The 15,420-nt window shown below is 34.6% G+C and overlaps 1 protein-coding gene across 1 annotated transcript in view; it reads right to left on the bottom strand.

Annotated features, from left to right (window-relative positions):
• The window catches only part of LOC138711635 (cell adhesion molecule DSCAML1-like), a 719,252-nt gene that overhangs the window by 77,201 nt on the left and 626,631 nt on the right, over positions 1-15,420 (bottom strand). Inside the window, exon 9 of the mRNA XM_069842766.1 lies at positions 8,432-8,569. Coding sequence (XP_069698867.1) covers positions 8,432-8,569 — 138 coding nt within the window. The remainder of the gene's footprint in view (positions 1-8,431; positions 8,570-15,420) is intronic.

Genomic DNA, 15,420 nt, shown 5'->3' with positions numbered 1-15,420 from the left:
AAGTGTGAGAAACCAGTTGCTCCCTGAAAAATCTAGACAACGATATGAGAGGGAATATCAGTTGTTCACAATTTGGTCCAGGAATAAAAAAAAACCTACGCTTACAGAAAATGTTATGTTGGCGTATTTCCTGAATAATCTAAATTAATGAAGCCTTCAACTGTATGATCTATTTATTCAATGTTAAAATATTCACTAAATTTGAGTCGTAATATTGATATGTCCAAGTTCTGTATTCTGATAACATTAAAATTTTGTGTGAAACAACTTTTACGTATAATTTGAAAAGAAGTGTGGAAAAGTAATGCTGCAAAGTACATTATCGAACTCATCTTCAATTGTTTTATTTCAGTGCAGCAAAAGTTTGTCTTTCAATTCTAAAATCAGGTAGACAGTTATCAATTTATGAAATTGTAGTACAAAAATCGTTTACGAATTGCGAATTTCTCTAAATGTTTGTCCGTCCATTGCTAGTATATCAAGATAAATAATCTTATGAAAGAATACGGCACTGGAACAATAGTGAGATTGAACTTTCCGCAGCAAAAGTCGAAGTTTTTCATTTTTCGTGATATCTCGAGTAGAAAATTAGTTATGAATGTCTTATAGGTATATAATTTTAACTCCCTCACAAATTAATTATACGTAGCATGAATTTATCCAACTTTCGGCCCAACAATATTAATGCATCGTTGCCGCAAATTCAGAAGACAACTTGCAGAAGAGGAAATTCATATTCCTAAATTTGGAAACGAAATGTCCTGAATTTCCCTAAATTGAATCACCTGTCGAAAGAAAGAAAAAAATGCGAGTGTAATTTTGTCACCATCATTAGGAAGTACAACTCAAACAATTTCACACAAAAAATCAGTATTGGTACAAATCATATGATTTTTGGTACAAGCCATATAATTTTTGGAACTTGATTCTTTACAGTTTAATTATGAAGTCTTAAAGAATTGACAAGAGTGGCGTAATTTGTAACAATTGTTATGAGAAATGCATGAGAAAAATATAATTTTGTAGTTAAAAATAGGAAGAAGCAATTGTGGTGCTCACAACTCATTTTTAGCTTCAGAATACTAGCTAATTAAGGAAATGATACTCCCATATAGTTCGTTCTTTATCTGTAATATTCCTTTACAATTAAAACTAAAGAATAATGGTATTTTTCAAGCTATTTCAAATTAGTGTAGCTCGGAAAATATTGAGATACGGACACATGTTTATAGATATTTTTACTCAGAATGTCTTCGGAAATAAGCTCTGTAAGTGGCGGTAAATCCTCGTGAATCACCCTGTATCTTAGATGTAAGTTAAAAAAAAGGGATAAAATATCCCTGCGTCTTTGGTCTTCTTATATCCCGATATTCAGCGCATAAATTTCACTGCCATAACTTTAATTCTAAACGTGGTTTGCTTGCAAAAGATCAATGGCTAGCCGCATTAAAAATTTACCTCTAATATTTTCCGGTAATATAATTTTGATTGCTTTAAAAATTCTGTCGATATAAATTTAGTAGTATTATAATGCTCTGTATATTAGTGAAGAGCACTTAACTTTGTACATAAATTTAACAGAGGGAGCTTAATCAGGTTTTACAATAGACTGACCTGAAATGTGGAGGACTTTATACTCGGACAAGCTCTCTGTGCTCCCTGTAATTACTGTACTGTTTGTTAATTACAATCATGACTCACGTAGCGCAGAGAGAAAACCAGAATTCTGAAAGTTTAACATAACAAACAGCGAGTAAACACATAATTAGATCTTTTAGCAAAGTTGAAACAAGCCCAAAGTAAAAATACGTTTTGCTACTAAATATTTTAAGCTGTGTCGTAAGATAAATGTAGTAGCGTCTGTTAGACTGAGTGACAATAATATAGGTAACAGTCACCACATGAGTTATTTTTTCCTTTAGAATGAGAATAATTATTACATATGCATTCCATAATAAGCTTACATCTTAAATTTTAATTACTTCGTCTCTTTTTTATATTTTTAGGCCTGTGACATCTGTTCTAAAGGAGTTATTTAATTAGATTTATATGGAATTAATATATTTTACACTAATTCCTTCGTCTTCCTTTTCTATATTTTTAGACCTGTGACACATGTTCTAAAAGAGTTATTTAATTAGATTTATATGGAATTAAATTAATATATTTTACACCATCTTTACATGAAAGACAAATCTTTCGCCAAGAAACAATATTCATTCAGATAAATACCGTCCGTCTTTCACTGTTTTAGGGCGAGGAAACAGAATGATAGGCTATACTTCCCCGGAATAGAGGGCGGGGAGGATTTATGGAGCATTGTATGGACAGATAACACAGGCTGAAGAGACATCAGGTTTAGAGAATTAGTATACTACTGAGTTCAATGAGTGTAGTTGGTGTTAGTTCATGTCAATGCAGTACAAATTAGAAAAGCGAATCTTAATAGTGTTTCGTTGACGACAGAAAACTGGAGAAGTTCGTTAAGTGTTGAATAGCCTAATTTAAATTTTGTATTTTCCAGTAACATTAATATCGAAATGAAGTTTGGAACAATTCGCACGATTGGCATTAATATGGCACCTCAGCTTGCTCTGTATTGATTTCCAGCATGTGCTGAATTTCTTTACAAGGTTCCATAATACTGAAACAATATTTCAGAGGTTTTATGATGACAGAATTTAAGATATTTCCTAGTTTTCTGACGTCACAATTGAAGACATCTCAGAAGTTTTATGACTACAGAATTTAAAATAATTATTTATTTTTATGTTGACAGAATTTAAGATAATTACTAGGTTTACGATGACTATATTGTTTATATGACGTCATTACATTTTCGTACAAAGAAGTGTAATGAAATTTTGAATTCCAACCAATCACAGTCATACATCGCGATAATTTCTGCAGCTCGATTTATCACTACCAATTTATCGTAAGGTCGTTCTTTTGTTTAGTCAGTATCGCCAACTGTTTCCACGTACATCGATGAGCATGAATTCATTGTACTAAATAAAGTGTGAAATCCTACTTCCACATCTACATCTTCATCTTCTAATTCCATGTCTATTGTATCTAAAGAAAATGGCATTCCTTCATAACAATTATTCATTTAATTAATGTATTAATCAGGTTACTTGTAATTATACTACAAAATGTTTAAATTAAATTATGATTTCAGCAGATAATTAAAACGTATTTCTGTTATAATAACAAGAGAAAAGCGCAGTACATGTAATTAACATTTTTAAACTTGTATTTCGCTTTTCTCAATTAACATTACTGAATAATATTCTATTGCTTTATTGCAGTAATCGTTTTTCATCTATTTCGACTTCACAATGTCTGAATAGGTTAAGAGAATTCTTAAATATACAATAATTAATATTTTGTGGGCGAATTTTAGAGATATGTTATTTAAATTTTTTATTTTATTCACGAAATAGTCCTAATAAATGTCACTCGAGGTCTGACATTTCCCAAATAAATCCACCCGATTCGCTCGTGGATTTATGGGCAAATCTCAGACCTCTTGTAACATTACTATAGAAGATTTTCGACGGCAGTTTGCTCTGCCAACATCTGGGAGGGATGACATTGTGATAATTGTGTTAAAAAATCCTGCCAAATCCTAATTAATCACATGGTGCCACATTAATAGGAATTGTAATTTTTCACGCCCTTTTCTTTCTTTCCCTCTTTAAAATTTAATATCTATGTTTACTTATGTATAATAATTTTTTTGAGGTGATACTGAGTCCGTAAGGGCTACCCTCAATGGGGGGGGGGCAGTTTAATATTATTATTTTATTATAATATGTTTCTGCAGTTTTACGACATAATTTAAAATGTTTCTGAGGTATCATGACGAGAAATTTTAAGATAGTATATCAGATGGTTTAAGGTGAGAGTATTTAAGATATTTAAGATGTTTATGATATATTTCAGAGCAATTATGACGACTGATTTTAATATTAGTCTGAGGTTTTATGTTGAGAGATTATAAGATATTTCAGACGCTTTATAATGACAATATAATATATTTCTCAGGTTTTATGATGAAAATTTAATATATTTTAGAGGCTTCATGATGGCAGAATTCAATGTAAGTCTTTGGTATTAAGACAACGAATTTTAAGTTACTTCTATGCTTTGATGATTACAGAATGTAAGATAGTTTTGAAGGTGTTACGATGACAGAGTATGATACTTTGCTATTTTTATATTACGATGAGTTTAAGTAATTTTTGTGGATTGATGTGAAAACTATAAATTATTTATTTTAGAATAAATATCCAGGGCTTTAATTCGGACATTATCACATTATTTATAAGATGAAGTAGTGGAAACACGAAACATTGTTGTTATAATGACTTATTTCTTGATATCGGTTGGCAGATTGTGATGCTGGTCTCGTTGCACTTAATTATAATTCATCATCTGCTGAGCTGTGCACAGATTCCAAGTCACGTTCGGCTTAAAACCAATTACAAAACGCACAGCGACGCACGGACCATAACACAGCTTGATAATGAGGCCAGAGATAAACGGACACATGCGAGCTATTAATGGCGATACATTAGTTATGGCTTGATTTACGAAGCGTTGGAGACTTGCTCTGCGATACAATAAGTCCATTTTGTATTTAATCATCCGTAAAATTGATTGCCATTGCCTATTTTTATTACGACGGACAGAATGTATTCCCATGAACAATTTTGTTTCGTTTGACGTCGCAGGAAGGCTTATCGTTGCCATTTTATAATTTTAACGTTGGTTGTTCTTATGATTTGTTACGAATAATTTCTGTATTAAGAGTAGGCCTATGTGCGATGTAGGTTATCTTTTTATGTTAATTTTCCCTTAGTGTTTCTGTATTTCATTCCTCTTTTCTTTCCTTTTGTGTCTTTATGTTCAGATTGTCAGAACGCCAGTTTCATTTGTTTTAGTACATGCTGTCTAAAACAGTTGCTTTTCGGACTGTTGTTTAGCTTTTATGCTAAACTGAGACGATTCGATCCGACACCGGGATGGAAATCCGGTGTGGCTTAGTGTATAAAGCATCAGCACGTAGAGCTGAAAACACGGGTTCAAATCCCGGTGCCGGAGAGAATTTTTCTCCGTTCCACTACTCTTTCATCGTACGATGACGCAGAATATCAGCATGGAAACATCATATGTACTTCGGTACATTAAATTATATATATGATATGCGTAAATTACTTCGTGATTTAAAACTGCGCTTATTCCGTCGGATCCCGGCAAACCAGTCACTCATACGAGTGCACCTCCGTACATCTGTGGACATTGTCCTGACGTTCATAGACATTTATGACGTAGTGTAGAGGGCAGGCCACTAGAGGGAACCCAAGAGGTGGAATTTAAAACTGAGACGATTCGATCCAACACAGGGATGGGAATCCGGTGTGGCTTAGTGGATAAAGCATCAGCACGTAGAGCTGAAAACCCGGGTTCAAATCCCGGTGCCGGAGATAATTTTTCTCCGTTCCACTACTCTTTCATCCTACTATGAAGCAGAATATCTGCATGGAAACATATGTACTTCGGTACATTAAATAATATATTTTATGCTAGGATATACCTAGTTTTGAAGATACATAATGAATTTAAGATTTATTACATTGATATCACAAGGATTTAATAAGTTTTGTAACTACATCACAAGAATTTGAGTTTGTTAAAATACGGCATCAAAATAATTGCACTATTTATGAACAAAATCGAGAATTTTTTATTTTTTACAAAAAGTACTCGTGAGATATTTTTGTATAAATACTAACAAATGGTTCCACATTAATGACAATTAAATCAATAATAAAATAATAAAATCTGAATTCAAGTTACCTATCACATTTTCTAATATGTTTCTAATTTTGCAATCCGTTCTGTACTGACATTTTCATTCGCAAGATCATTATTCTCTTCAATATCCATTGCTGGGTTCTCGATCACTCTTCTTTAAAACTTTAGAAATTTGATGCTTCTCCACTCATTTCCGAAGTGATTTGTAAGTAATTTGTCAACATCTTCAAGTGTTGCTTGTTTGACAGCAATAGTATTTGATAGTGACAAAGGATGTATATACCTGCAAGATTTTACTTTCCGTGGGAGACTTCGAAAACCCCAAATAATTATAAAATAGAATAATTATAATCTATTTCAGTAGACAAAACATTATATATGTAGTTTTTTTTTTTTTAAGTTTAGTGTGATCCTTTTACAAGGTGCAAACTTAAGATGCCATTGCCCGACAGGTTTCGGAACAGAGCTTACAGCAGTCTTGCAATCAAAACACGTTACTTCTTTGCCTAAACGCAGAATTTCAGCAACTTTTGCGAAGATATCTTTGAACTCTTATGCTCTTATGATAATATCTTACATTCTTAAAATTTTCTCAATACGACCGAATATTCGGTACATATGAATATCCTATAGCTGGAAATGTTATTTTGACTGTCTCAATATCATAATTCTTTTGATTTAACAAATGTGCGAAAATACCGAGCATTATCAAAGAACATTTTCTCCCAAAAATAGATCAATTTAATTGTGGACTAACGTTATTTTATTCCTCTAAAAGATTTTATGAGTTTCGAATGAAAAATAGCTGAGTGTGGACTTACGAAGTTTTGAAAAGAATGGGCTGTTGGATTTAGGTGGTTTTGCAACAACATGTGTTCTTGGACACGCATGCTATTGGTATTTACTAAATTCTGAAACCAAATACAATTCGTACCGCCAGCAAGGATCATAACTTAGGACATTATTTTCAATTGTTAACTTTGTTAGTTTTTGGATTTAACGAATTTTGGATATGCATTCCTCACTAGTAAACACTCTTGAATTTGGTACTCTGCGATTAGGAAACCGTTTATGGTACTCTCTTCAAGCAGCTATAGCAAAACTTATAAACAAATACTACAGCGGCATATTCAGCATGTGTGTAGAAATGTGCGGCATTGTTAGAAACACATGTAATACCCAAAAGCGCAACAAAACAACGGCAGGCACATGTTGATCAGAGTGCTGAGTGCTTGTCATATGTTTCAGACTTGCGCGCGCATCGGATCTGTTAAAATTATTATAGTAACTACAAACAGCTCTTTCGCAACACACGTTATGAACAGTGCTGTCTTCAGATCATATCAGAAAAGCGACACGTAGGCTGTCAATTCGTTCGTACTTAGTTAATAACAGCCTAGTTATTTGTAGTTCCTTCATGTAACATTTGTTAGGCTTGTTATGCATAATATTCAAAAAGATGTATCTCCACAAACATGGAAAGTTGTACACTTGCATATATGAACATTTTTTACTTATAACAAATAGTCCATGCTATCATATTTTAAAATATTTACTATTCTTGCTATGTGTACAGGTAAGTGATAGGGATAGAATAAAATAAAATAAACGAAAGAGAATTAAAAAGATCGCAGACACAATATCATGATAATAAAGTACACGAAAAAAGCAAAAATAAAAGTATGTCTGTAAACTTGCACCCCTTTCTGAAAGAAATAAGTGAGGTGAAAAAGAAATAAAACAATAATGAAAGAAAGAAGGCTGAAACATTGAAGAAATGGAAGAAAGAATATAGGCCTATAATATTAAAAAAGAACAAAATAGTATAGGAAAAAATAAAAGAATGGAGAATAAAGTAAGAACAGGGAAGAAGAGAAATTAAATATCGAAGGAAGAAAGACAGAAATGAGACGAAAAATCAATGGAAAAGAGAAATAAAATGTAATTAGAAATAGGATAGGCCTATTTGAATTCAAAGATTAATCCAAAAAAATGAACAGGGAAGAAATGAGAAGGGGAGAAATGTAAGAAAACATCTAAGTATTACAATATAGTATAAGAAAAGAATTTAGGTACGTACCGACTATAAAAGTCGTAGGGAATAAAGGCAGATGAAGAAATTGTTGAAACAAACAAAAAGGGGAAAAGATTCGAAGATATGGAGAAGGAGAACTTAAGATTGAAAGAATAGAAGTAGAGGGAAAGGTAAAATGCAAGGGAGAGTTGTAGAAGGAAAAAAATGAGTAAGTGATTGGACCTGAGTGAAATAAGGATGAGTAAGGTAATGAGAAGAAGATTATATAAAAAAAAAGGGAAATAAAGGAAAAAATAGAGGAACAATCTTGAGGATTAATCATATAAATATGTAAGAAGGAAGGATGGCTGTCATAATCCAGAGTCTATAAAAACAGAGGAAGGAGTTGAGATTAGCACAATGCTGAGAGATGTGGAATAATTGAATGAAGCAAAGAGGAAGTTTCAAGAGGATAGCAGGGAGGAGGCAAGTACTCTGGTGACGTCCGGCTGCAGAAATTAATGCATTAATCATGGCGGCTGAGTAAATAATTAGTGACAGGAAGATTCGGTGACAGATTGTGGTCTTGCTTACCCGAAACGATCATGTCGCCACGCTCCGTGGTCCAGTAGTTGATGGATGTGGGGTAGGCCTCCGAGTGACACTCGAGGGACACGTCCTGCCCCACGTACGCACCCTCCAGCTGGTTCGAGATGGACAACATCGGGGGGACTGCAAGAAATTCAATTTATAAAGTAAAGCTATACCAGATTGATTTCCGTGTTTTGTTTCCTTGACAGACTGGAAGTAAAACACGCTTTTACTTTCTAATTAATAAAATTAACAAAAAAGCATAGAGATGCTGGTAAAGTAATTTTCAGATTTTCCCAGCATTCCTCATATGCAGACAATGGCTTTTGCTGTGCCATCTGCGCCCAGAAAGAGTAGATTTCAAATATTTATTTTAAACGAAGTATAAACACTAGGAGCATTTACCGCACACCAATGGATAGAGGAAGGTTCATTTTTTTGAACGTTTGGTTACACGTGATGCTCGATCCGAGGCCATAAGCAAAACGGAAACAGAAACGGCTTGTCCGCTGCAGTTACTCGCGAGTCCGAATTTGAAGGACTGAAAATCCTGCGTAGTCGTCGAACATACAAGAACTTACCGAATGTGAATGTTTTTTTGCGCCATTTCTGTAAAGAAAGTATTAACTTTTTTTAGTTGATTATTATCCGAACAACACCATTCCGGGACGTTGAATTGGAAGAGGTGGAGAAGGCCGTGTTCATCGTGTGTGGCCCCCCAGGTCCCCCGACCTTACCCCAGTGATTTTTATCTGTGAGGTACATAAAAGACAGGGTGTTTGTACCAAACCTCCCTGCTACTCTTCAAGATCTACGACATCGAATTGTTGGAACCGTGAATTCCATAATTAGGGACCAGTTGATTCCTTTGTGGCGAGAAATGGACCACCGTTTTGATGTTTGTCGCGAAACACATGATGCGCATGTTGAATGCTTGCAACCTCATGCACTATAAAACTTTCCATTGGCGTGCGGCAAGTGTTTCTACTGTTTATAGTTTGTTTAAAATAAATATTTGAAATCTGCTTTCTTTTAGAATAATCCTGTATTTTTTATTCATGAAAAGAAAGATCCCAGCGATCAAAGCTTACATTAAGAAACATTACGGATTTAAACATATGCGCATTAAGACTAACAAAAATATCCTGATATAAAATACAGTACATAACATTGTAATTAATTAAACTTGTAGATATAAAATTTAACGTTAATAATTTATGTCGGCCGGGGATGTCAAGCCTGGTGGCCCCCTTGGTGCTATTCGACAGGAGTAGGCTACGTGCCGATATCGAGTTTTCCTTTCTTCCTTCATCATCATTCTCACCCATTCCCTACACTACACTTAGATGAACACTTACACATACTAGTAATGGATATTTATTAATAATGGTTCACAAAAAGTACATCAACTTAATAAATTACAGTTAACATATAGGTACACGAATAACAATTATACGCAATAAATATACATTTAATACCTCATTTTCCATCCTATATCTATTTCAAGTTACGTTGGTTTTAACTTGCACTTACGTCTAGTTTTAGTGCAAGTTTCAACTAAGCGTGTTTATTTAAAACAAAAAAGGGCTTAAAGCTTATTTACATATTACTTTTTTAATTGTTTAACTCTACAATAAACAAATGTACATCAATTTTTCCAGTTGCTCTATTTAACCAGTATTTATGTTTAATTTGTAGATCTTATTTTACATAATAACTTATTATTTCAAATAGGTGAGCAGATGTCAACATATTGTAAAGTCATGAGCCTGAAATAACTGAATCGGTACATTCAATCTTTAGGTTAATCTTTACTCTTGCACTATTTTCTTGTCAGCAGAATCGTTTGACTTACACATACTATTCACCCTAGTATACAACATAATTCTCCGCATATACACATCAGTATTAAACTTGTGAAATGGATCACAGTCCTGCCATCTATCGGAAATATTCGAAACCCGAATTACGCAAGTGAAGTGGGTAGGCAACGGATGCACACACACACAAAAAACAAACAAAATCAGATTATTACTTAGCAAAGTCTAAATAAAAAATGCCGTTTACAGCAAGGCAACAAGCAAAACGTGTGTTGTAATTTGTGAAAAATGAAAATGTAATATCAGTTAACGCTGTTATGACAGCTAGTATCGCAGACGACTTTCCACAGAAATGACTACGGCATACATAACTCGACAATGCTATCTGAAAATCTACCCGTACCGTCATAAATAACGCCTTTAGACATTACGCGATGTGAATCTCCAGAAATGGATGACATTGGCTTCTCCTATCGCAACTACACCGAGAAAACAAGATATTCCTACAGGACGGCGTACCATCTGACTGGGAAAAATTAATACATGATTTTCCGAATAATATCTGATATCTTTTGGAATGGTCGTAGTATGCCAATTATGTGGCATTTAAATCAGTGGTCGTCAGCACTTGCTGAAGTGGGTAACGCCAGTATTCATGGATGCACGCCAGTGCAATGTCTTATCAGCGGGTAAGAGATGCTAGCCCGAGGGTGCACTGTGCTAATGACCGCTGATCTAAATGTTTGACAACTAACGCTATCCGAATCGTTTCTTTGGGGTTTTGTGAAGAATTATATCTGCAAACTATTACCTAGGGATATTGATAATACCTACTAAAGCGAAATTGTATCAGCATTTTAAAAAGTTACCCCTGGGATGTTACATCATACATAGAAATAAATTTATGGTGAGCGGTGAAAAGGGCATAAGGCAGAAACTGTAAAAGTTTCGAGTAGAGCAGAAACACAGTTTGAAATGAAGTCCAAAATCATTACGATAAGTTGGAAATCTAAATGATGATATTATTAATTTTTGATCCTACAGAATTCTCGGGTGCAATGCGTTTGCGCCAGATTTATTGTTTATTTGCAATAGCAAAATAGATCATATTTAAGGGTAGTGGGTTTGCGCCAACGAAAGTTTTGGGTAAGAATTTTCGTTTTTCTTAAGTTGGTAGAGCACGAAATCTACTAGTGCACGATACCCAGGTGGTAGTTTTATTTTATTAATACCATTGAGTGAGAGGACATAAACATTATGAGGGAGACTATTGACTAGTGAAGGTTGTCATGGAGGTAGTCCAAAGATGTAGCAATAGAGGACAGGACTTGCTTGTAAGAGATGGTTTTAATTTTCGCAAGGCGTACACATATGTAGATGGACGTATACGTTGGCGTTGTACAGTGAAGAATTGTCCTGCCAAAATAACAATCTTAAACAGTGAAACGAAAATTGTAGGGGGCCATAATCACCAAAGTAATTAAAGAGATCTCGTACGGCAAAAAAAATACGTGCGTCGTGTAAAAGGAAAGCGACTAGTGACTTTAGTGAAAAACCAGGCATAATAATAATCTACAACATTCAATGAGAATCCAGAGACTTGTGCTAGTGTACTGCATTTCACTGACAAACTATTACGGGAAGCAATCTACAGAGAACCACGTCACCATATTAAAAAACTACCAACAACCTTACTTGAGTTCACGAAGCAACTGAATTGCAACCAATGTCCTCCACTAACGAAGATTTTGTATCGTATCGTACTACCATCTTAAATATTTTTTTGTACAAACTTAGGAACAAAAATGTTGCATATTACGTTTGAGTTACTGACGCAAACGCAATACCGATATACAGCAACCCATTTGGCGCAATTACAAGTGGCGCAATCATGGTGGCCCGGAAAGTTGTGGTTACTATTTATTGATAACGGGGAAAAATTCGCTTCATTATTAATGGAAAACTCAAACTCTACATCGTTATGAAAGAGAATAGACGTATTCCCTTTATACCATTTGAAGAAATACATTTTTTTATTCACATCGAGGTGACAACCAGAAACACCCATTTCTGATTGACTCTCTTTTTACCGCACACTACAGAATTAGCGTCACGATATAAATTGTGTTGTGTACACAATGGTGGGTACACTGAAGTCGAATGTGGTCAAATGACTCATTCTTCTAGAATGTATTTACAAATTACTGAAAAATAAATAGCAAAAGTTCTCATCTTATAACGTTTTTATTTTATGTCTTCCGAAGCGAATCTCCCTGTATTTCTGATTTAGTTGTAAGTTCTGTGCAGATTAATGAACGAATAATACAAAATGAACCATTTTCAGTGACGAAAAATATGCTTGTGAGGGGAAAACCTAGTAATACAAAATCCGCCTTTGCGACTACCATCTAAAGAAATTGCTAATGTGAAGAGACTTATTGTTCCCTGAACAGATGAGTTTAGCTCTCTATCTTTTCACAAAGTTTCTTAACAAGGCAGAGTTTCAAACTTTGTGGAACAGGGTATGTTCTTCCGGTGGATGTAATAACATTGCATTTGATATCTGAAACACATCTTATTACGTATTAAAACCGTTACTTCTACTTTTATTATGGCGTTCTTACAGAATAAACTCCTAATGGAAGACCGTCTTGATATTACGAAGCCTGTACTATATACGTCAACAATATTGTGTTACTAATGTGTAGATAATTGAGAATGAAAGTTATTTCCTTAAACAGCACACACTTTTCTTTTAAACTGAATAGTACTGGTACGTAAGCAATTGACAATTCTGTATGGATGATAAAGAAATAAACTTAATGTTATATTATTTAGCTCTGTTGAAACCTAGAATAAAACGATGTGCTCCTATTATCGCGTACGTCAGTGTTGTTAGATCTAACTGAATTTACTATTTTACGTGTAAACATAAATACAGGATGTTAAAAAATTATGCAATATTTTAGGAGGTGATAGTATGCATCAAAACAAGGAAAAAATGTCTAATAAACATAGGTTCTACAACACATACTTTCTGAGATGTGATCACTTATTCATAGGAGGTGCTCAATGTGACGTCCATTCATGCCATTGCATTTCTCTGCCCTACAAGACTGCAGGCTACCAGGTAATCATACCATAGTTGACACCCCTGGCATGGAATACTGATACTTCGCAAGTAATACTGAAAAGAAAAGTTTGGTTGCGGATATGAGCGGGGTTCAGCAGAGATGGTGTTGTCAATTTTCGTAATCAGCATGTGTGGGCTGATGAAAATTCCCATGCACTTCAAGAAACAGGGCATCAGCACCGATTCTCAATCAACGTATGGGTAGGCGTTCTTGGCGATAGATTAAGGGCCATACGTGCTACCACAGACATTAACTGGAGCTCGTTATCAGGATTTTCTAATTAATGTATTGCCTACCTTGCTGGAGTAAGTGCCATATCAGCAAAGACTACAGATGTGGTTCATACATGGATGCCACACCAGCACATTTTTTTTTTCCGCAATGAGCCTGAATACCCGATGCTGATATTTCAGGACCGCTGGATTGATTGGGGAGGCCCCACACCTTGGCCTGCTCGTTCCTCAAATCTAAATCCCCCAGATTTTTGGTTATCAAGAACAACCAGGTCAATTTCAAAGAGTGCGTGATTCCTTACGCCGAATGGCAGAGGAATGCATTGCCATGAATTGACGTCACATTGAGCACCTCCTATGAACAAGTGCTCAGATCTCAGAAAGTATGTGTTGTAGAACCCATGTTTATTAGACTTTTTTTTTTCTTGTTTTGATGCATACCAGCACCTTCTAAAATACTGGATACTTTTTCTTAACACCCTGTGTGCATTATATCAATACATATTTACATTTTGTAAATGTAGGCTATACAAAAATATACATATATACGAAATGGATCTACAGATAAATAACAATACAAGTAGAGTGAAATAATACACAAGTAAAAAATGAGGACAAAATAATGTATAATAATTTTGACGACGGAATGAGCAGTGTTCGAAACTTGAGTTACGTACATCAGATTGAATGACACGTACTTAAATATGAAATTGACAACAGTTTTGGAATGAAACAAAATAATTTATTATATTTTACAACTGGAGCTGGAAATATCCACTTCTAGCTTCAGTGCAGGTGCTAGTTGTTTTAACCATGTTGAATATCTCGTGCAGGAATCCGGATCATTTGCCACAAATTTTTCGCCACTAGGACGATTCGTAACACATTACAATTTCGTTACCGAACGATTCATAACACATTATAATTTAGTTACCGGGCGATTCGTATCACATGACATATTTATACAACAATACGTCGTGGGAGACTGCAACCCCCTTTCCACCTTTCCCACGGAACATATGGAACTGCTATGATAAAACCTTAATGTAATAACACTAATAACCAAGAGCAACAAACTGTGAGGCTTGGCATAGGCAACTCAATCTTTTAACGGGAAAAGCGCACCCCTCACTATATCATCTTCTGGCACTCTTCAGAGAGAGACGGCAGAAATCAGAGTGGTAACAGAAAGAATGGCAAGTGGCATATCTCCACCCAAGTAAAATAATAAATACGTTGACTTTAGATAAATTAATTCAGAGAATTGTTGAAAAATATTGGGAATACAAGGATAACGATAATATATCGAAGTCCTTTCAGTCTCTTGGACATAACGTCGCAGAAATTTTTTTACTTTTATTTATTGAAATATAATAAAATTAACTGAATTTTTAAGATTATAGTATTCATTCATTCATATTGGCAGCAAGTAGTACTGTGTCATATGTTACGAAAATATACTTGTGACCAACTTATCATTGTGAAGAACTGGTATTGTGACCAACTTATCATTGTGACCGACAGCTATTGCGACCAAATTTTAGTTGTGACTAACTGCTGGTGACGAAACATTTGTGACGAAACATTAATTGAGAGCGTCTCTCATGTAATGTAGTGCTCAAGAATTTGAAAATTGCATGGTTTACATAACATCTTTTAGATACCCACACAAAAATTAATCTACAAGCATTAAAACTGATGATCTTGAAGGTGGCCAAAAAAAATGTTTTTAGAAATGTCATGTTGATATCGGACGTGTAATGGCACACTACATTCTGAAGTAAGGATAGAAGCATGAGGTCGCA

Source organism: Periplaneta americana, chromosome 13 (assembly GCF_040183065.1).
Source record: "Periplaneta americana isolate PAMFEO1 chromosome 13, P.americana_PAMFEO1_priV1, whole genome shotgun sequence".
NCBI classification, from domain to species: domain Eukaryota; kingdom Metazoa; phylum Arthropoda; class Insecta; order Blattodea; family Blattidae; genus Periplaneta; species Periplaneta americana.
This window is presented reverse-complemented; position numbering and strand designations above follow the sequence as displayed.